A 23529-nucleotide genomic window follows, 5' to 3' on the forward strand; every position below is an offset into this window, starting at 1 on the left:
TTCTAAACTAGATGAGACTTCCCATTCTATTCTGAAAAAGTTTATTATGCTTTTCCTTTTTAAAAAAGTATTCACTTTTACTTCCTAAACTTTATGATTGGCCCCCTTGGCTTTATCTCTAATTTTCCTTTTTGGATCAACCAGGCATGGTCTCTAAGGTCCTTTTCAACTTTATAATAACCAACATGTGTGGCAGGAAAAGTTTCAGGTGTTCTTTCACACGAGGATTACACATGATTCAATACTCGTACTTAAAGAAAAAGATAAATGAAGGAGAGGTCTAAAATTATAAATTCACAATTAACACACATATATCCCATCTTACTTTACAAGATCCAGTCTGTTGTTAATAGCAGCCCAATGAAGAAGTGACACATTTTCTTTATCTGGTTGCCTGACATCATATCCTGCTTCTACCAACTCTTTACATCGTTCAAAAATCCCGTATCTCAAATAAGAAAAAAAAGCGTAATTGATACCATTAAAATCATTTCAAATATCAAAATTTCTTCATTTTACTGTATCTTTTCATTATCCAAACTGCCTTTCAGTCAATAGAGAAATATAATAATTAACAAAGACATGCACAGAGAGGACACAGTATAAAGCCAAACAGCAAAAGAAAACCTGGTTTACTTACTGATCAGATTAATCTTTTTGGAGTTGAACTTGATTTCCATAAGTAAACTTTAAACTTACATTGCCTCCCTTCAATAAGTTTCATCTGATCTCCACTGTGTGTCAGAAACACCTCCTGCTGATTCCTGACAATAATCTTACTGCTGAATCAAACCAAGCCTATGCAATAATCTCACAACAAAGGATACAGACTAAAAGTAAACTTGGAATGGGATAAATTCAACAACAAAATATGGAAAGAATATAGGTATAGCAGAGGAACAAATGATTAGCCCTTCCTGAAGGAGATGAAACTAAGCTATGTTTTATAGGCTGACAAAAGGCATTTCAGGCAGAGGAAGAAGCATGTACAAAAATCAGAAATGTGAAACTACATGGATGTTCAGAGAAATAAAAGCAGTGTAACATTGCTAAAGCATAAAGCATGAGAGGGAATGGTGAGACATGAGGTTAGAAGCAATAGGCAAAGACCACATGGGCCTTCTGTGCTACACTATGAAGTTTAGACTTTATCTACAGTTCAATGGGAAACCAATAAAGGGTTTTAAAGAAGAAAGCACTCAGACTTTGAGTTTTAAGAAAGATCGCATTGGAGGCAATATGGAAGCTGCTTACAGCAGGGTAAGGACAGAGAGTGAAATACCAGTTTAGAGGTTATTGCAATAAATATGGGTGAGAGACAATGAGAGCCTAAAGTAAGAGAGAAGCAATAGGAATAGAAAAGGAATGACGGGCTTGGAAGATATTTAACTATTAGTTAATCAGTTAAATAGTATAGCATTGAAAAGAGGTATTTCGTAGACAAATTATTATAGCATTAAAAAGAGGTATTTCATAGAGAATAAAGAGATAAATCATTTATTAGCAATATTTCTTTTTTTTTTTCTTTTTGAAATGGAGTCTTGCTTTTGTCCAGGCTGGAGTGCAGTGGCACGATCTCAGCTCACTGCAACCTCTGTCTCCTGGGTTGAAGCGATTCGCTTGCCTCATCCTCCCAGGTAGCTGGGATTATAGGCGTGTGCCATGACACGAGGCTAATTTTTGTATTTTTAGTAGAAATGAGGTTTCACCATATTAGTGAGGCTGGTCTCGAACTCCTGACCTCAGGTAATCTGCCCACCTCGGCTTCCCAAAGTGCTGGGATTACAGGCGTAAGCTACCACACCTGGCTTATTAGCAATATTTCTATGAAGTCCCAACCGATCCTTTAGCACTTTCTTTAAAACTTATTTCTATTTAAAAGTACCTGAAAGTTTCAATAAGCTCGCAAGGATAAAAAATCAAACCAAATAGCAGAATTGTCTGTTTCTCACACTGTAAATTGGAACAATTTCTGCTTTACCAAACTATGCATGTGTGTGTGTTTGTGTGTGTGTGTGTCTTTTTGGCATTTTTAAAAGAGTAAATTTTAGAATGACACACATATATTTACACTCTCCATCTTTTTTTTTTTTTTTGAGATGGAGTCTCGCTCTGTCGCCCAGGCTGGAGTGCAGTGGCTTGATCTCAGCTCACTGCAACCTCCGCCTCCCGGGTTCATGCCATTCTCCTGCCTCAGCTTCCCGAGCAGCTGGGACTACAGGCGTCTGCCACCACGCCCAGCTAATTTTTTGTACTTTTAGTAGAGATGGGGTTTCACCATGTTGGTCAGGATGGGCTCGATCTCCTGACCTTGTGATCCACCCACCTCGGCCTCCCAAAGGGCTGGGATTACAGGTGTGAGTCACAGCACCCGGCCCACTCTCCATCTTTTAAATGTCAACTTTAACATTTTACTGGAAAAGAAATACTCCCTTTATTTGAGAAACATAATAAGAATATACATTCATAAAGATTTTGCTGGTTTAGAAAACACACACACACACATACACACACACACACACACACACACACACACACACACACACCCTAGCTCTCTATGCCCTTCCCAAATACTACCTACAGGTCTCCTCACAACCACCTGAGAAGGTCCAGGACCTGAAGAAAATTTTAGGAAAGACATAAAATGTGAGTTTTTACTGAGATTCCCTTTAAAAAGAGCCTAATTTCTGACATTTATCTTAAGAGTTTCATGGGCAACAGGGAAAGATTTAAATGTTTCCATCCTAATTAAAGCAAACATTTACATTAAGAATACACTCATCATTGTATAAATAAAAGATAAACAATATCAAATAATATTCACCTAAAAGAGTGGTTCCCAAGTCTTTTAAGTTCATATAAATTGGTAATTAGAATACTCAAATAATTGTCAATATATTTTTTAATTAACATAGACAATACATTAGCCTATATTAAGGCCAAATAGGCTAATTAATCTCCAAACATCTTTGTTCTGATAGAAATTATATCAAATTAGTATGGTAACATTAGTTCCCCTCAGGCTGATTAGATTGGCATGATTTATATTTGATGGGCAATCTGCTGGGCAGATTTATGTTTGATTACTACAAAAATGGATTACTATTTGATGCAGTCTGATGAACAAAATACTTCAAAATATGCTCAATGGCAAGAGGTGTGATAGATGTTAATAATCAATAAGATCCATGAAGGTGAAAATGTTGGGAATAATTGACTTAATGCAAATACCCACATATGGAGATTTTAAGGGGAAACTTTCAAAATGTACTTCCATATCCAGTGCAAGAAAAACAATACACTATGTGTTTCAAGTGGTCAGAGAACATATTTCCACTTACTGTCTTTCTTCTAGTTAATCCAGCACAAGCACATGGAAAGTACTCAAGAAATAAATGATTGTTTAAAACATCTATGAATGTTTAAGTCGGTATTTTTCATTCCATCGACCTATTCAGGTTGTAGTATATTTTAAAAGACTTAGATTTGTATTTCGAATAACGAGTTTGGCTTAGTGTCATTTAAAATCATCCATTCATTCAAGGAACATTTATTAGGTATCTCATACAAGAAGGAACTGTGCAAAAGCACTGGAGCTACAAAGATGAAGACATGCTTTTGCTAAGAAGCTGTCCACAATCTAATGGAACGTCCTGGTACATAAACAGCTTAGGTATGCTTTACTAAGTACTGTGGTGTTGCTATGACAAATATACTTGGTGCTGGTGTTAACTACCATTACAAAGTAAGAGAGGTAAACATATGAAGAGCCATGAACTACACATACATTACTATTAATTCAAGAGAACATGAGGATAAACCAAAGCATTTGGAAGACTTACTGAGTAGCTTTGACAATGTCACAGTTACTAGAGTCCTCTATGAGAGGAAGAGCTTCTCTTGCATTGGCAAGTTCTTTGTTTTCATGTGCACAGATGCCATATCGACCAAATCCTGGAGGGTGGGGGCCATGGCTGTGATTCCTGCACTGAAGAGTAAGAGTCATTTGACAATGCATGAGAGAATTAATGTCACACTCAATTACATAATGAAGCATTTGCTACTATCAACAATATCTATATTAATAAATTAAATTTTTTGGAGTTTTAGAAGTGTATCCTGAGAATGACTTGAACCCAGGTGGCGAAGGTTGCACCGAGCTGAGATCGCACCACTGCATTCCAGCCTGGGTGACAGAGTGAGATTCTGTCTCAAAAATTAAAGAAAAAAAAAAGTGTATCCTAAGGAAGATTTTCTTTATCTTAATTCTGTTCAGTAGAAAAGATACTTACTATTACAAAAACCCAAATTACATATTTTGTTCATAAAACAAAGGTCATCTAAAAAGGCATAGATGGACCTTGTTACTTGTAGTGGGTAGAGGACCATTGCTACTGACTTGGTAAGAAGTTTGCCAGGCCTCTACTTCTTGGAGTTGTGGTGGACATACCCTAGGAATATCCCCCAACCCCCCAATTAATCAAGTTCTCATATAATCCCTTCCTCTTGAGCACAGGTAGAACTTGTGACTTGTTTCTAGGCAATGGAATATGGCAAAGGTGATGAGACAATTACTCCCATGATCATGTTATATAAGTCTCTGTCTTAGCCAACTGAAGCAAGAGATTCTTCTGCTGGCCTTGAAAAAGTAAGCTGCCATGATATGAGACGGCCACATGACAAGGAACTGTGGGCAGTCTTCAGGAGTGAAAGTAGTCCCGACAACCAGTAAGAAAATGAGACTTTGATCATACAACCGCAAGAAACTGAATTCTGCTAATAACCAATGAACTTGAAAGAGGAACCCAAGCTCAGCCTTGATGTCAACTGTGAGACCCTTAGCAGAGGATCCAGCTAAGCCATGCCTAGATTCCTGACAAACAGAAACTATGAGATAATAAATAGGTGTTACATGGTGGCCTGCTAGCTCAGTTGGTTAAAGCATAGTGCTAATAAGTATGTGCTGTTTTAACCCACTAAATGCGTGGCAATTTGTTATACAGTAATGGGTAACAAATACAGGACTGCAGAATTTGGTGAGGGTAAAAAGATTGATTGCCAAGATAGTCCCATTAGCTGAATCAACGAATGTTACATTCAGATCACCCATTAGAAGCAGCAGCAAATGGCAAGCTAAAAAATTTTCCTTAAACAATTATCTCAGATTTGTCATTCAAACTAATTTGAGTGTTTCTAATTTCAAACACTGAGCTTACACCTTAGCAGAAAACCAATACAGGATTCGCTAATATTGGGGAAAAAAAGAAAAAAAAAAGCCCACAAAAATCTAAGATCAATTATCTGTTCTGTGGATTATGAATGCATTTTATTTCTCCTTTCCATTACTATGGACTTCTGGGTTCACTATCACCTCTAGGGCAGATGGGTAGATGATCAATTAAGATGAGCAATTTTGACACTTGTTGACAACTTTGCTAAAATATTTGGTGGATGAGCAGGCAGGCGGAGGGAGTTAAAATCTTTAGCACAAATGATGCTCACTAAATCACTTTAATACCCCCAAACAAAGACTTAGTTTTACTTGAGAGAAGGACTCCTTCAGCTAAAGATGTGGGATGCTCAAAGTTTCTGTTTCCTAAAAGCACAACTATATCAAATGTACACATTATTTACATATATTCTAAATACATTTTTAAAAGACTCTACAGTGTGACCCTAATCACAGTTATATCTCTGACTACTCATTTATATAATAATCAATCTTCTAATCTCATAGGCTACTCAGATTTCCAAGTAGAAACAGATTCATGTGAAAGGAATCAACTTTAATAAAACACATTATATTGCATTCTCTAAAGAAATGACACCTTAAAGAGAAACCTCCCTGAATTAGTACTTTTTAAAAAAATGTATTTATTTATTGGGACGGGGGTCTTCCTCTGTTGCCCATGCTAGAGTGCAGCAGTGTGATCATAGCTCACTGCAGCCTTGAATTCCAGGGCTCAGGCAATCCTCCTGCCTCAGCCTCCTAAGTAGCTGAGACTACAGGCGCATGTCACCATACCCAGCTAATATTTTGTTTCCTTTTTATTTTTTATTATACTTTAAGTTCTGGGATATATGTGCAGAACGTGCAGGTTTGTTACATAGGTATACATGTGCTATGGTGGTTTGCTGCACCCATCAACCTGTTATCTACATTACGTATTCCTCCTAATGCTATCCCTCCCCTTGCCCCCCACCCCAACAGGCCTCAGTGTGTAATGTTCCCCTCCCTGTGTCCATACATTCTCACTGTTCAACTCCTACTTATGAGTGAGAACACGCAGTGTTTGGTTTTCTGTTCCTGTGTTACTTTGCTGAGAATGATGGTTTCTGGCTTCATCCATGTCCCTGCAAAAGAAATAAACTCATTCTTTTTTATGGCTGCATAGTATTCCATGGTGAATATGTGCCACATTTTCTTTATCCAGTCTATCATTGATGGGCATTTGGGTTGGTTCCAAGTCTTTGCTATTGTGAATGGTGCTGCAATAAACATACATGTGCATGTGTTTTTATAGCAGAATGTTTTATAATCCTTTGGTATAACCAGTTAATTTTTCAGTTTTTATTTTTGTAGAGACAAGGTCTTACTATGTGGCCCAGACTGGTCTTGAACTCCTGACCTCAAGTGATCCTCTTGCCTCTGCTTCCCAAAGTGCTGGGATTACAGGTGTAAGCCACCAAACCTGACCTGAATTAGTGCTTAATAAGCAAATTTAGTTACCTATCTGCAATTTTTAAAAAGTTGATTTTTAAATAAATGTATCAGAAATCATATCTTCAAATTAGTCTCCTCAGGAGATTATTAGTTATTCCAATGGCATTACCTTGAAATGTTTTCAGAATTCTCTTTCTGAAACCGTCCTCAGAGCCATATAAAACAGACTCATATTTTTATACTCTGAATATCTGAAAATATTATGATTTATTATATAGAGTGAAGTATATAAAACATATATGTGTATATATATATGGACTTCTTCTTTTGTAAAGAGTAAAGAATAAATATAAAATGAACTTCCATGAAACCACTACCTAAGTCAAGATATAGAACTGGGCCAGCACCTTAGAAGACTGCCTGGACACATGCTATGCTCCACCATATCCCCACACTAAAAGAACAGTTTCCTGACTTCAGTTATAATCACTTTTTGCTTTTCTTTATAGTTTTATCTCTAATGTATGCAACTCTAAAAAGTACAGTTCAGCTTTACATTTTTTTAATCTTTGTACAAATGGAATCTATCATATGTATTCTCTATCATTTGTTTTCATTAACATTAGACTTACAAGCCTCATCCATGTTGTTATGAAAGCTACAACAGGTTCATTTTCATTGCTGTAGAACATTCCAATACAGTAACATACTACAATTAATTTATCTGTTTTACTATGGCTGGATATTTGGATTGTTCCCAGTTTGGGGCTATTATAAAAAAATACATTGCTATGCACATTCGTGTACATGTCTCTAGGTATATATATATACATGTAAACAATTCTGAAAAGCATATATCTAGAAGTGGAACTGTTGGCTTTGAAGATAGGCTTAACTCATCTTCAAAATGGTTGTAACAGTTAAACTTTCCCCTGCGGGGTATGAGTGCTTCTGTTGCTCTACAATCATTAAAGAAACCTAGAAAAGTGAACAAAATATATGAAGTAAACTGTATTCAGACATTGGACAATGAGAACAGTAAGACTGTGATTGCCAAGATATGAGGAAAAAGAAAACACAAGGTGAGCCCCATCATCCCAGAAATTTTGCAATCATGTGCACTGAGACGAAAACACTTTGTTTTAGAGCCCAGAAGCCTTGCTAAATTGAGGAGACAGAAATTTGAGATCAGAGAGGCTGAGATAGCTGGCAGTTGTGGGCACATTCCAAGGGGCTCCAAAAAATCTGTATAGGAGGCCCATTGAGTCTTTGCAGAGTACTAGGACAAGCAATGTATAGAGGGAAACTTGACAAGTATAGGCAAAAAATGACTGGAGATTTGCAAACTGAACAATTACTGGAGTTTATACGTAGCAGGAAGATGTTCAAATTCTGATCAGCCAAAGCGGAGAGTCTTTGATGACCCCTTGGGTTATTCAGTGGAGATATCAGAGGGCCACACCTTAGAAGTAGTGCTGAACTGTATCTGGAATAAAGGCTACCCCAGAACCACTCTAGAGAAGCCTAAAATCAGACTTCAAAGGACTCAAATTGAGCAACATTAACTTTACTGCCTGCCAAACAATATTCAATAGTCTTTAAAGAAAGGCATCAAATACCAGATACTCATCAACATGCATTCACAAAGTCCACTATCAAATCAAAACTCACTAAACATGCCAAGAAGCAAGAAAAATGTGATCCATAGCCCCAGCCAGAAGAAAACCAGACCTTGAAACTATAAAGATGACAAAATTAGCTGAAAAAGACATTAAAACAGCTAATATAAGTATGTATAAGTATTTAAAGGAAAACATTAACAAAATGAGCAAAGAAATTGAAGATATGACAAAAGATCTGATTAGAATATCTGCGGATAAAAATCAACCTCCTTGTAATCCCAGCACTTTGGGAGGCCAAGGTGGGCAGATCACTTGAGGTCAGGAGTTCAAGACCAGCCTGACCAATATGGTGAAACCCCATCTCTATTAAAAATATAAAAATTAGCCGGGCATGGTGGCACATGCCTGTAATCCCAGATATTCAGGAGACTGAGGCAGGAGAATCACTTGAATCTGGGAGGCAGTTGCAGTGAGCCACGATCACACCACTGCACTTTAGCCTGGCACCAGAGTGAGACTCTATCTCAAAAGAGAGAGAAAAAAAATCAATCTCTAAAATACAAATTACACCAGATGAGATTAACAGCAGATTAAACAGTATAGAAGAAAAGGCCATTTAAATTGAAGAAACAACAATGAAACTATCCAAAATGCAGCACAGAGAGAAGGTGACTGAAGATGTATAACTAGAGTTCCAGAAAAGGAAAAAAGTTTTTTTTTTTTAATATTTGAAGAAGTAATAGTCAAAAATCTTCCAAATTTGGTGAAAATTATAAACTCACAGTAACTAGAAGTTTGATGGATCCCAAGTAGGATAAGCCCTGAAATCCTACACCAAGACATATCATGACCAAATCACTAAAAACCAGTAATAAAGAGATCTTAAAATCAGTCTGGACATTTTGAGAGGCCAAGGCAGGCAGTTCACAAGGTAAGGAGTTCGAGACCAGCCTGGCCAATATGGTGAAACCCCATCTCTACTAAAAATACAAAAAACTAGCTGGGCGAGGTGGTGGGCGCCTGTAGTCCCAGCTACTGCAGAGGCTGAGGCGGGAGAATGGTGTGAACCCTGGAGGCGGAGCTTGCAGTGAGCCGAGATCGCGCCACTGCACTTCAGCCTGGGCGACAGAGCGAGACTCTAAAAAAAAAAAAAAATCAGCCGGGCATGGTGGCGCGCACCTGCAGTCCCAGCTACCCGGGAGGCTGAGGTAGAAGAATCACTGAGCCCAGGAGGCTGAGGTTGCAGTGAGCCGATATCGCACCACTGTACTCCAGCCCGGGCAACAGAGCGAGATTCCCTTTCAAAAAAAAAAAAAAAAGTCTGGAAGAAACAGACATATATGTTCAAAGAGCCAAAGATAAGAATACACTCAGACTTCTCATCAGACATAAGGCAAGCCAGAAAGCAAAAGCACAACAGTTTAAAGAGCTTAGTATGCAGCCTAAGCAGTGTTTACAGGGAATTTGTAGCTTTAAATGCTTACATTAGGAAAAAAAAAAAAAAAAATGAGCCTACAGTAAGTTATCTAAGCTTTCATGTTAATAATCTAGAGAAAGAAAATTATACTCAAAGTGGATACAACGAGAAGAATATAAAAATAGAAGGCATTTGTGAAACTATAAAACAGAGAAACAATACAGAAAATCATTGAAGCCAAAATCTGGTTCTCTAGAAAGAATAAGTCAATAAAAGTGAGAAACCTTTGATCAGATTGATCAAGAAAAATGAAAAAGTATCAATGACAAATACCAGGTTTAAAAAACAGACATCACTACAAGAGCCTGCAAATTTTGAAAGGATAAAAAGGGAATATTTTGAACAACTTTATGTCAATAAATTAGCAACTTAAGTGAAATATACAAACACCTTAAAAGACACACATTATCAAAATGGATCTTAAAAGTAATAAATAACATAGTATCTATTAAATAAATTTCATTCATAATGAAAACCTTTCTCATAAAAAATTCCAGGCCCATATAACTTAACTGGTTAACCCTATCAAATATCTAGGGAAAAAATAATACTCCGTCAGAAAACAGAAGAGAGAATGCTTCCCAGCTCATTTTACGAGGTAGAATCACTCCATACCAAAACCAACAAAGACATTACAAGTAAAGAAAACTATAGGCCCAGTATCCCTTATGAACATAGATACAAAAATCCTAAACAAAATATTAGTAAGGTGAATCCAGTAATATATAAAAAAGACTACACATCACAACCTAGCTTAAACATTTCAAAATAAATCAATGCAACCTACCATATTAATGAATAAGGTGAATATTCATATTAACAGAATAAAATATATATTCAAATATATACAACAGTAAAAAATATATATTCATCATAGAATAAAGCATTTAACAAAATTCTTTATATGAAAATTATTTATGCAAAGCATATGACAAAATTTGTAAAATCTTTCAATACAAGGGAAAGAAGGGAACCTCCTCAATGTGATAAAGAACATTTACAAGAAATCTACAGCTACCATCACATTTAATGGTACAAGACCATTTTTACTCCAAGACTGGAAACAAAGCAAAGATGCTCATTATCACCACTTCTAATTAACACTGTACTAAAGTACCAGATAGCATAATAAAGTAGGAAAAATAATAAAAATGCATACAGATTAGAAAAGAAGTAAATCCATTTTTACTTGCAAAAACATGATCATATGCATAGAAAATCCTAAGGCATCTTTAAAAAAAAGTTTACACTAGCATCAAAAAGGTAAAATACTTTAAATGCTTTTATACTGTATCCTGCATTTTTTGGTGTGTTCAGTGGAAGGGTCACATCAAATATAGCCATGCTTTCATTAACAATGAGGATATATTCTGAGAAACAAATATTTAGGCCATTTCATTCTTGTGCAAATATCACAATGTATATTTACAAAGACCTAGGCAGTATAGCCTATTACACACTTAGGCTATATGGTATAAACTACTGCTCTGATCAACATCGTATGTGTGGTCTGGCATTGATCGAAACATTATGGGATGTATAACTGTACGTAGAAAATTGCTACAAATGAAAACTGACTTATTATTTTATAACCTCATCTTGCTTTTTACCATCAATAAAGTTACCTAGCTTTCACCTACCTTATCACCAAACCTATTTCTGTGAAGTTTCCAGTTTAAAAAGAAAATCATTCTCTAAGGATGAATACACAATTGAGAATAAAAAACTGAAGATATTTGAAATAATGTGTCAAAGTAAATTCTCCAAGAGTTCCAAAAAGTTTTAAGAATGAAAGTTTCTTAAATTTCATTTTTAAAAGACAGTTTTTAAATTTCTTTTAGAAATTTTTAATTTTAAATAAAGTTTTTACAAGACAAGGATGCCTGCTCTCAGCACTTCTATTCAACACAGTATTCGCAGTCCTCTCCAGATCAGGCAAGACAAAGAAATAAAGGGCATCCAAATAGGAAGACAGGAAGTCAAACTATCCCTGTTTGCAGATAACATGATTCTCTATCTAGAAAACCCTATAGTCTTGGCCCAAGAGCTCCTTCAGCTGATAAACAACTTCAGCAAAGTTTCAGGATACAAAATCAACGTACAAAAATCGCTAGCATTCCTATACAACAATTATCAAGCCTAGAGCCAAATCAGGAAGGCAATCCCATTCACAACTGCCACAACAAGAATAAAATACCTAGGAATACAGCTAATCAGGGAGGTGAAAGACCTCCACAATGAGAATTACAAAGCACTGCTCAAATAAATCAGAGAAGACACAAACAAAGGAAAAGACATCCCATGCTCCCGGATAGGAAGAATCAGTATCATGAAAATGGTTATACTGCCCAAAGCAATTTACAGATTTAATGTTATCCCTATCAAATTACCAAAGACATTCTTCACAGAACTAGGAAAAAACTATTTTAAAATTCATATGGAACCAAAAAACAGCCTGAATAGCCAAGGCAATCCTAAGCAAAAGGAACAAAGCTGGAGGAATTACATTACCTGACTTCAAACAATACTATAGCGCTATAGTAACCAAAACAGTTTGATACCGGTACAAAAACAGACACATAGACGAATGGAATAGAATAGGGAGCCCAGATACAAGGCTGTACACCTATGACCATCAGATCTTCAACAAAGTTGATAAAAACAAGCAATGGGGAAAAGACTCCTTATTCAATAAATGGTGCTAGGATTACTGGCTAGCCATATACAGAAAAATCGAAGCTGGACCCCTTCCTTACACCATATACAAAAATCAACTCAAGATGGATCAAAGATTTAAATGTAAAATCCAAAACTATAAAAAGCCTAGAAAAAAACCTATGACATACTATCCTGGATATAGGAATGGGCAAAGATTTCATAACAAAGATACCAAAAGCAATGGCAACAAAAGCAAAAATTGGTAAGTGGGATCTAATTAAACTAAAGAGTTTCTGCGCAGTAAAAGAAACTATCAACAGAGTAAACAGACATCCTATAAAATGGGAGACAATATTTGCAAACTATGCATCCGACAAAGGTCTAACATCCAGCATCTATAAGGAACTTAAATTTACAAGAGAAAAACAAACCCCATTAAAAAGTAGGTAAAGAACATGAACAGACACTTTCAAAAGAAGACATACATGCAGCCAATAAGCATATGAAAAAAAGCTTAATCACATCACTGATCATTAGAGAAATGCTAATCAAAACCACAATGAGATACCATTTCACACTAGTCAGAATGCTATTATTAAAAAGTCAAAAAAATAAGAGATGCTGGCAAGGTTACAGAGACAAAGGAATGCTTATACACTGTTGATGGGAGCGTAAATTAGTTCAACCATTGCGGAAAGCAGTATGGCGATTCCTCAAAGAGCTAAAAGCAGAACTACCATTCAACCCAGCAATTCCATTACTGGGTATATACCCAGAGGAGTACAAATCATTCTACCATAAAGACACATGTATGTGAATGTTGACTGTAGCACTATTCACAATAGCTAAGACATGGAATCAACATAAATGCCCATCAGTGACAAACTGGGTAAATAAAATGTAGTACATATAAACCATGGAATACTATGCAGCCATAAAAAAGAATGAGATCATGTCTTTTATAGGAATATGAATGGAGCTGGAGGCTATTATCCGTATGCAGGAACAGAAAACAAAATACTGCATGTTCTCACTGGGAGCTAAATGATGAGAACTCATGAACACAAAGAAGGGAACAGCAGGCTGGGCATGGTGGCTCATGTCTGTAATCTCAGCACTTTGGGAGGTCAAGGCAGGTAGATCACTTGAGGTAAGGAGTTCAAGAACAGCCTGGTCAACATGGTGAAACCCCATCTCTACTTTAAAAAAAAAAAAAAAAAAAAAATTAGCCAGGGTGGTGGTTTGTGCCTGTAGTCCCAGTTACTCGGGAGGCTGAAGCAGGAGAATCGCTTGAACATGGGAGGTGGAGGTTGCAGTGAGCCGAGATCACACCACTGCACTCCAGCTTGGGTGACAGACCAAGACTCCATTGCAAAAAAAAAAAAAAGAAGGGAACAACAGACACTGGGGTATACTTGAGGGTGGAGAGTGGGAGGAGGGAGAAGAGCAGAAAAAATAACTACTGGGTACTAGGCTTAATACTTGCGTAATGAAATAATCTATACAACAAACCCCCATGACATAAGTTTGTGTATATAACAAACCTGCACATGTACCCCAAACCTAAAACAAAAGTTTTTAAAAGAAAGTTTTAAAATTTTCAGTTTTACTTAAATGAGTCCATAACCCCTCAAGGGGTTATTTTGAAGGGCACTGTTTTTAAAAAGTTAATTTACAGTAAAATTAACTTTGGTATACAGCTCTATGAATTTTAACACATGTATGGAGTCATGTAACCACCACTATCATCCTTTATAGTCACACCCTCCTGTAACCCCAACCAAGTCTTGGCAACCACTGATCTGTTGTCATTAATTCTGTCTTTCCCAGAATGTCATATAGTGGAATTATACAGTACACAACCTTTTAGGAGGGGCTTCCTCCACTCAGCACAATGGTGCTGAGATTTACTCAAGTTGTTGTATGTTATCAATAATTCCTTCTTTTTTATTGCTGTGTAGTATCCCACTATATCGGTGCATCAGTTAATCTATCCAAACAATCTGCGTGGGTTGTTTTCCAGCTTTTGGCAATCATAAATAGAGTTGCTAAAAATATTCATGGACAAACTTTTGTGAGAACATGCTTTCATTTCTCTGAGAGTAAGACTGCTTGCCCATATGTTAGGTATATTTAAATTTATGAGAAATTGCTAATCTATTTTCCAGACTGGCTATACCACCTTGCATTGCCACTAACAACTATGAGAGTTACAATTGTTCTGCATTCTCACTGGCACTTGGGATTGTCAGTCTAATAGATGTATAGGGGCATCTCATCATGGTCTTAATTTGTATATCCTTAACAGCTAATGAAGTTGAGCATCTTTTCACGTGCTTATTTGCCATCTGTATATCTTCTCTGGTGAAGTGTCTGTTCAAGTCTTTTGTCCATTTTTCAATTGAGCTGTTTGTTTTCTTACAGTTAAGTTTTGAGAGTTCTTTATATTATATATTCTAGATACAAGTCTTTTGTCAGATACGTGATTTGCAGATATTTTCTCCTGGTCTGTACCTTACCTTCCCATCTCTTAAAAGTCTGTTTTATAGAGCAGAAGTTTTAAATTTTAAAAAAGTCCAATTTATCAATTTGTTCTTTTATGGATTGTACTTTTGGTGTCACGTCTAAAAACTACTGTCTTGGGGTCACAATTCCTCTGTTCAGAGAAGAAAGTTCTCCCTCAGTGTTTCTGGTGCTTGTGCTGCCAGGAAATCCCTTTGCGGCTCCTTGAGCTTTAACTAGATAGCTTCTCATAGAGCACTCGCTGTCTGCACTGATGCTTACTTCCAGGGCTCAAGTCAAAGCTGGGGGCAAATCAGAGAGAAAAAAAGTAAATCAGCTACTGATTTGGTGGTTTTTGAATTCCGGTCTTTTTCTTCTTCAGTCCACCTGCTTTTCTGAATAGGTAAATTCTGATTTATCTGGTAAATAATCAATACCCCCGTACATACACACACACAGAATCACACACAGTTAAAAATAAACATGTAGGTAGTTAGATTGAAATGTAAATAAAAACATTACTTTAGGATGCTTTTCCTGATGTCATGGTAAGTATATTCAATTGGAAGAAGGCAAAGGGTTGAGGAAAAGAGTTGAACTATACTCAAAATTTCTAGAATTTCAGTAAGTAACAGGTGTAACAAAAAGTACAGCTAAGATTGACAAAAAAAAAATCAGTGTATTTTTATATAAAAAAAATTTTTACTAGATTTTTAAACTATAGAATGATACAAATTAATTTTAAAGATCTAGCAATACAGAAGTGAATACGGGGTTAACAATCTGGACTATTTCCTCTCCAATACTGTACCACCAGAGATAACCAGTATAACAGTTGGGTGCATCTTCCCTCATTATGTATATATATTTTAACATATATAATATTGTGCTATATATACACATACACACACATTTTTAATCATTTCCTTCTTATACTTACTGAACAAATAGGATCACATTATATACATTATTCTTCAACTTGCTTTTCTCATGTAACAATATATCATGTACAGTCCTACAGTTCAGTAATATTTCACTATTGTTCCATTGTATATAGATATAGCATAATTCATTCAACCATTCCCCTTTGGTTAGAGACACAGGTTGATTTCAGCCTTTCACGTCTATACGCAATCCAATCAATACCCTGGGCATTCTAATTCTATAGGATTGATTCCCCAAAGTAGGACTGTTGAGTCAAAAAACGTGCATTTTAAATATAAATAGATTCTGACCAAATACTCTCCCCAATTCACAGTTCCAACAGCAATGTATATACATGTTCTTTCTCCCTACAAAACTTCCCAGAACCGAATATTATCAATCTTTTTACAACCTTGACAATCTGATGGCTAAAAATGGCATCCTATTTTTCATTTGTACTCCCCTAGTTGCTAATGACTCTGAGTGCTTTGTTTGTTGTTGTTGTTGTTGTTAGGTATATTGGCTCTCCATATTTTCTCTTTTGTGGATTGCCTTTTCATAGTCTACTTATTTTTCTAATGAATTGTACATATCTGTTTCTCTTTGTAGGTTAGAAAGATTAACCCTTTTTTGTTTTGTTTTTGAGACGGGGTATTACCTGTCACCCTGGCTGGAGTGCAGTGGCACCATCAAAGCTCACTACAGCCCTATCTGCTGGGCTCAAGTGATCCTACCACCTGACCCACCCTCGTAGCTAGGACTATAGGCAAGCACCACCACACCCTGCTGATTTTTTTATTCTTCTGTAGACAGGTCTCGTTATGTTGCCCAGACTGGTCTTAAACTCCTGACCTCAAGTTATCCTTCCACCTTGGCCTCCCAAAGCACTGAGGTTACAGGCATGAGCCACCACACCCGACCCTGACCCTTTGTTTATACACAGATTTTTCATCAGGGAAAATGGAGTCATTCTAGATACAAATTTGTTGCTTCTTATACTGTGTTAAGGCATTAAGGACATCAGCTTCATTTTTCACGTATAAAATTGAGGAGATTTACATGTTTTAATGTGAAGATTATCCACAATTAAGAGCATTTGTTTAGTAGGCAATTAATTACTGTGTATTTATGATGTACAATTATGCTAAGGGCATAGAAGACATGGGTGTCTCTCCTCCAGGAATTTAAGTCTAATAAGGGAGATATGTCAGAGACAGAGTAAAATAATAATAGCAAGCAATACGTGATATATATGATTAAATGGCAATTATAAGAAACTAGAAAACAGGAGATATATTTTGTTCATGTCATCATTGTTTACCCAAATCCAGATCAAAGTAAAACCTAAAAATGACTATATTCAAAGCTTATGTTTGAAGTCAATCATCTACAAAGTGAGGAAGGTACACTGAAGGCCATATATGCAGTAACCCACTAGGTAATATGAGAAAAAGTTAAAGCTTCTATTATAATAACCTTTTATCTTTTTACTTAAAAAGGAAAAATAAAATTTATAAATTTGAGTTTTTAAAGCTTTACCAAATTTATTTTTTCTTTTTAGCACACCTCTGCTGGCAGGAAAGCTTTACTAATTTTTAACAATGGCAGTCTCATTTATTGGTATGCCAAGCAGGTCACTCCTTATACTCTGTTTACAAGGTAACCTGGGGGCAGAGAAAGCTTCCACAAACAGAGAGTTGACAGTAGGACCTTCAGCATTTTACAAAATACATTGGATTATTTTCAAATTATATTGTTAAAGTTTAACTAAATTACGTCTCCCAAAATGAGCAAGTAGCTTAAGCTGATTTCTACAAAGAAGCCACGAATTGAGATAATAACAATAATAATAATAATAATAAGCACAAGCAAATAAGAAAATAGCAGATCAGGAACTCTTCATCAGACACATGAAGTATAAACAAAGATGATCTAATCCAATCTGACAAGTCAGTACCCCCTCGGAAAAAATTCGAAATTGTCAAAGGCTAAATTGATGCAGATTTATAACCACTATCTTTAATTCAAATCTTGCCATGAGCATATACTGAGCTATTAGTTAATGAATATAATTTAGAAATACATTGTCAAATCTTACAATAACATGATCCATGACAACATGAAATTGGCAGCCGGCTCCTATCCCCATGTTCAAACAGAAGAGAGCTGAAATTTTTATTTTCTGTCAAGTTTTCTGTGAAGCAAGGTCAGGAAAAGGAGGGCAAGGACATGGCAGAGAAGGAGACAGGCAACCTTCAGTCTCAAAAGATGGGGAAGAAGACACATTGAGTCTCTGCTTCCACAGTATACTCTCAGCCTAATCTCTCCTGATTGCACTGATGACACAGGCCAAATAACCAGATTCCTAGTACAGCCACATTGGCTGTATGATAGTGGCGAATCATCTACTCTATTTTTGGCTCATTTCTACATTTGCAAAAGGAAAGAGACAGATCAATACACCCATAAAGCTCCTTCTAAGTAGTCTCATGTTACATGGTCCTAAGCCAAGCTGTTACAATAGTCGTTGTTGACTTGGGAACTGGTAAAGACTGTACTGCATGAACACACTATATGGATAAAGAAGTTTAACTGCTACATAGCTGCCTACAATGTTAAGGTAACAAAACAGACTAAGCAAATTCTTACAATGCCAGCCAACTCCCAAGAGTTTTCATTAATTATTCATTCAGGGAAATATAAAGCACACCTATACAAATCACAGAAGTAGGTAATCGGGGATAAAAGATGAATAAGACACAATTCCTTCCATAATTCATTCATTCTAGACATTTACTGAATGCCTACTATGTGCTGGGCACTATTGTAGACACAGCGATATGGCAATGAACAACAGACAAGGTCCTTGGTTTTCAAGGAACTTATATTCTACTTACGGATATACTCCCTTCCCCATTTTCAGAGCAGAGTAAAATACAGACTACTCCTCAGACCTTGAACTAAAGAATGGGTGGACTCCAAGTGGCAGCAAACAATCAAACAAGATCCTATCATGGCTGAGTAGCAGTGAAAATGCACTGCATCAGGAGCCCTGACACCTGGGCTCTGCTAACTTGCTATGAACCTTTGGAAAGTAAGTTATTATTTTTGAGTCTTGAATTCATGGGAAAAGTTAAAGGGCTAGACTAGATAAATGGTTCTCAAACCTTCCAAATGTCATGGACCTTTTTGAAAATGTTTCCAAAATTAAGGCCTCTCTACTTAAGAGAAATGCACAACTGCACATGTAAACTAACTTTTCAAGATGTTCACTAATTCCAAGATATTCACTAATGCCCTGAAGCTTATCCTATATGCCAGTTTAAGAATCTCTCAACTAGGTAATACTGAAAAGCCTTCCAGCTCCAAGTATTCTATGATTCCATTCCATTTTACTTCCTCTAGTCTTCCTAGGATTCCAGTCTACAACTGCCTCAAGATAGTAGAATAATATGTTTTTTTTTATTGTTGTTGTTTTAATTAAGATACACAGGGGAAAAAAATTTAAAGAGGGAAAAAAGAGGGATGACAAGAAAGAGATATGTAGCTAGCTCACTGTCCTCCACAGAAGAGTGAAAAGCAGAACAAGATATTATGAAAATTATCTAACAGACATATGAATACATTTGTGGTAATTTTTACAACATAGCCTCAAAATTATTTGCTACTTCTCCATCAAGAGGTAAAGGTCTATGTCCCTTCCTCTTGACTCTGAGCTCTGTGACTACCTCACTAATAATATATTTTGAAGTGATGTTGTTCCAGTTTGCAGGCCCACGCCTTAGGAACTGGCAGTTTCTTCTTCCTGGCTCTTCCATTAGATGGTCACTAATGGAACTCAGCCACTATACTGTGCACAGGCACAGGCCACGTGTAGGTGTCTCTACTGGAACTTAACTGCCAGATGTAAGTGAAGACTCGTAGATACCAGCACCGGCTCTCAAGTCATCTCCAGCTTATGAGTCTTTGCAGCTGAGGCTCCAGACATGGTGGAACAGAAACAAACCAACCCTGCTGCAGTCTGTCCAAGTCCCTGACACACAGAGTCCATGAGCATGACAAAGGCTGTTTCATACCACTATGTTTTGGGGTGGTTTCTTACACAATAGATAACTACAGCATCTTTAAGTTCTGAGGGATCGTGTAATACTTCTCACACAGAGATGTCACAAATGCGATTATTTTTCTAAATTATATACAAGAATTGTTAAAGTTACAGTGGGCATTAATTTAAGCCAAAATCAAGATCTAGAAAACCACACTCAAACTCCAATGACAGTCATTATCCTGCCAGATTATCAAATAAAAAGAGAGTGAGAGAGAAGGAGCGACTGAGAGAGAAATATGTGACAGTCATTAAAAGTTCTCATGTCATTAAAGTTCTCATTAACAGAAGTTCCAGAGTTTAGTTTCCAAGTTCATTCATTGACAAGTATTTACAGGTACTCACCAGTGCTGGGCATTGTTCCAGATGCCAGGCACACAACAGTGAACATAACAGATAAAAATCACTGTCCTTATAGCACTAACATTCAGTGGAGGAGAAAGAAACAATAAACAAGACCAATAAGTACATTAAATGGTGTTAAATGCTGAGGAGAAATCTAAAGCAAGGAAGGAGGCCAGGGAGCGTTGCTGGTAGTGCTGATGATGGAAAAAGTTTGCAATTTTAAATATGCGGGTCACAGAACGCCACACGGAGGTGTCACTTGTGTCAAGACTTTAAAGAGGTGGGGGAATAAACCAAGTGGGCACACAAGGAAACAGCATTCCAGGCAGAGCAAATAGTAAGGCTGGTGTGGCTGGGGATGACGGGGCAAGCATGAAAGTAGTAAAAGATGAGGTCAGGCCGGGCGTGGTGGCTCACGCCTGTAATCCCAGCACTTTGGGAGGCTGAGGCAGGCGGATCATGAGGTCAGGAGATCGAGACCATCCTGGCCAATATGGTGAAACCCCATATTACTATACAAAATATTAGTAGGGCGTGGTGGTCCGCGCCTATAGTCCCAGCTACTCAGGAGGCTGAGGCAGGGAAATCTCTTGAACCCAGGATGCGGAGATTGCAGCGAGCCGAGATCGTGCCACTGCACTCCAGCCTGGTGACAGAGACTGTCTTAAAAAAAAAAAAAAAAGATGAGGTCAGAAAGGAAACTGGAGACCTGATCCTATAGGCAAATCCTGGCAAAAATCCAACAGCACTGATCTTGGAATCAAAAGAACCAAATTCAATGAGAACAGTAATGTTTTTGTCCGTTTTGTTCACTAATTTATCACAGCACCTAAAACGGTGCCAGGCAGACATTCAAAACACATTTGCTGAATGAATGAATGAAGTCTTGGCTCTATCACTTAGCAGCTATTTGACTTGTAGCAAGTGATTCAAGTTTTCTGAGCTTTAAAATCCAGTTCTCATCTTTAAAATCAGAATAATCATTTCTCCCCACCTCAAAGGATTATAGTGAGGATCAAAAATGGGGAAGTATTTTGCAAACTGCAAAGCAGTATATATAGGTAAGCTCTTCACATTATTGAAAAAGTTAACAAGAGCAATTACTATTAACAACAACAATGATGTCTCTACCTTTCCCTACTAAATTCAACCACCGAATCATTCTCTCTCTATAGGCCACGGAACTGGGACAAGGCTAATTTTCCCTTCAGCACGAGAGAGGAACTTTAAGCACTTGAAGGCTTTTGTAAATAAGTGGCAGTAATTAAGACATAATAGTTACTTCTACCAACTTTTCTTTGAGCCTCTCTGAGAAAAAGAATGAGGCGCTGTTTCCATGTGAAGATTCAACACCCTTTGGTAAAATCCAGTCTGCCTGAGAACTATTTATTTTCCTGTCAAAATGCAAGAACAACCAGTAAGAACACCTTGACATCTCCCCAGACATCTTGTCCCTCACTTAAACCTATACAAGACCTTGCTGAAAGAAGGGAAAGGGAGAGCATGAGGAACACTCTCGGGACTGAAAAATGTTTTTACAGATCAACTAATCCAATTATCCCAAACTGAGAATCTACCGCCTAACTCGTTCCGACTGAAGAGAGCTTCAGTGTTCTCATCTGTACATGGGGATAATATCTTAAGGATGCTTCAATTCTGGAATAAAATAATGCATATGAAAGCATCTGGCACGGTTTATGCACTCACTAAAACTGGCTGAATCTGGAAATTCTGCATTTATTCAATAAATATTAAGTGAACGTCTACAATATACCAGTCAGTACTCTAGGCACTAGGAAAGGGCCATAAGCAAAAAGCACAAAAATCTCGTTCTCTTGGAGCCAACATCTACCTCCTGTAACTTCCCCGATCGGCCCGCTTCACTTCTTTGGAACTCCGTCTGGCTTTTATACAACACCTCCTCCACGGAATATTGTCCTTTGAGATTTTGCAGATCCCCATGTGTACCTCCCCTCTCCACGCCCCTTTCCTCCATCCTAAACAAGCAGCCTTAATTCTTTCAAGGAGTAAGCAAGGATACGGAAACAGAAGCGAAAACTGGACTGGGTGGGGTGGAGGCGGGTGCCAAGGCGCCAGGGCTGAAAAAGAAATCAACAGAACCGCTCCGACTTCAGGGTCCGAATCAGGTGTGTAACCTGACACCTCTCCCGGGAAGGGCCATCCTCCCCTCCCCAGGCCCACAGATGTCCCCGCCAGGCTCCGGGTACCGGCCCCAGGGGGCGCCCTGGCCAGGGATGGAGGCTGGAGGGGCCGGCTCGGGCCCTCACCCGTCAGTCCTTGCCTTTCCTTCCCAGTCACCTCAGAGAGAATTTCCAGCATCATTCTTGGTGTTTCCAGGCTCCCGCTTCCCAGACGCAGGCCCCGCCGCTCCCGAAACCCCCTCACCGAGCGGCCTCTCACCCACACCGTCCTTTCCTTCACAGCTGCAGTCGCTCTCCTGGCCCCCAGGACAGCCGCCGCCCGGTCGCACTCACCTGCGAGCCCAGCCCCGGCCCCTCCATCTCCCCAGGAACCCACAGCGGCTGAGGTTACTAGGCAAGTAGCGACTGCCGCCAGCCCGCCAGCCCGCCTTGGGCTGCCTCTTCTCCCACTTCCTGCTGGCGCCCTCACCTCCGCCGCTGCGGTCCCCGCTCGTGCCCTGAGCCGTCAATCGGTCCCGGAGAGCCAATCCCAGCGCTCCATCGGCTAGGGGCGGGACTTTCTCACCTCCAGGGAAACCCGCTGTGAATAGTTCGCCAGAGGTTCCACCTCCAGCCCGCGAGTGCCTGTCGCTCCCCCAGCCCCAGCCCAGGACCAAGCGCCCCAGCCCCAGGTGCCACGGTCCCCAGATGTGCGCCCGGGGTCAGGATCAGACTGTTATTCCAACGTCAACCACCATCTATTGAGAGCAAATCTGGACTTGGCTACTTAACTGCTAGATGACCTTGTGAAAGTCTCTTATTTTACCTCAGTTTTCTCATCTATGAAATGAGGAAAATAAGGGTACCTACTTCATGGAATTATCAGGAGGATTAAATGAGAAAACGCATGTAAAGCCTCTCAGCCAGTGCGTCACATATAAAAAGGAATCAATAGATGTTAGCTATTTAAATGTTTTCCATTCCATTTGTGTGATCTTGGGCAAGTCACCTCTACCGGCTGGGGTTCTGCTTCCTCACATGAAACAAAAAATGAGTTCTACGGCGCAGGCTGGACGGGGAGTGGGCGAAAG

At 38.2% G+C, this 23529-nt stretch overlaps 1 protein-coding gene across 3 annotated transcripts in view; it reads right to left on the minus strand.

Moving 5' to 3' along the window:
* The window catches only part of ZDHHC13 (zinc finger DHHC-type palmitoyltransferase 13), a 53214-nt gene extending 30279 nt beyond the window's left edge, over positions 1 to 22935 (minus strand). Inside the window, exons 1-3 of one of the 3 annotated variants that reach the window (XM_050755392.1) lie at positions 22793 to 22935; positions 3843 to 3988; positions 326 to 448 (exon numbers count right to left, since the gene is read on the minus strand). In XM_050755392.1, the coding sequence (XP_050611349.1) occupies positions 326 to 448; positions 3843 to 3988; positions 22793 to 22819 (296 nt within the window). In that variant the 5' untranslated portion in view covers positions 22820 to 22935. Of the gene's footprint in view, positions 1 to 325; positions 449 to 3842; positions 3989 to 14654; positions 22496 to 22792 lie in introns of those variants that run through there. The other 2 variants (XM_050755394.1, XM_050755393.1) reach the window with 2 other exon arrangements.
* Positions 22936 to 23529: the final 594 nt, after the last annotated feature.

This window comes from Macaca thibetana, chromosome 14 (assembly GCF_024542745.1).
Source record: "Macaca thibetana thibetana isolate TM-01 chromosome 14, ASM2454274v1, whole genome shotgun sequence".
Taxonomy (NCBI): Eukaryota; Metazoa; Chordata; class Mammalia; order Primates; family Cercopithecidae; genus Macaca; species Macaca thibetana.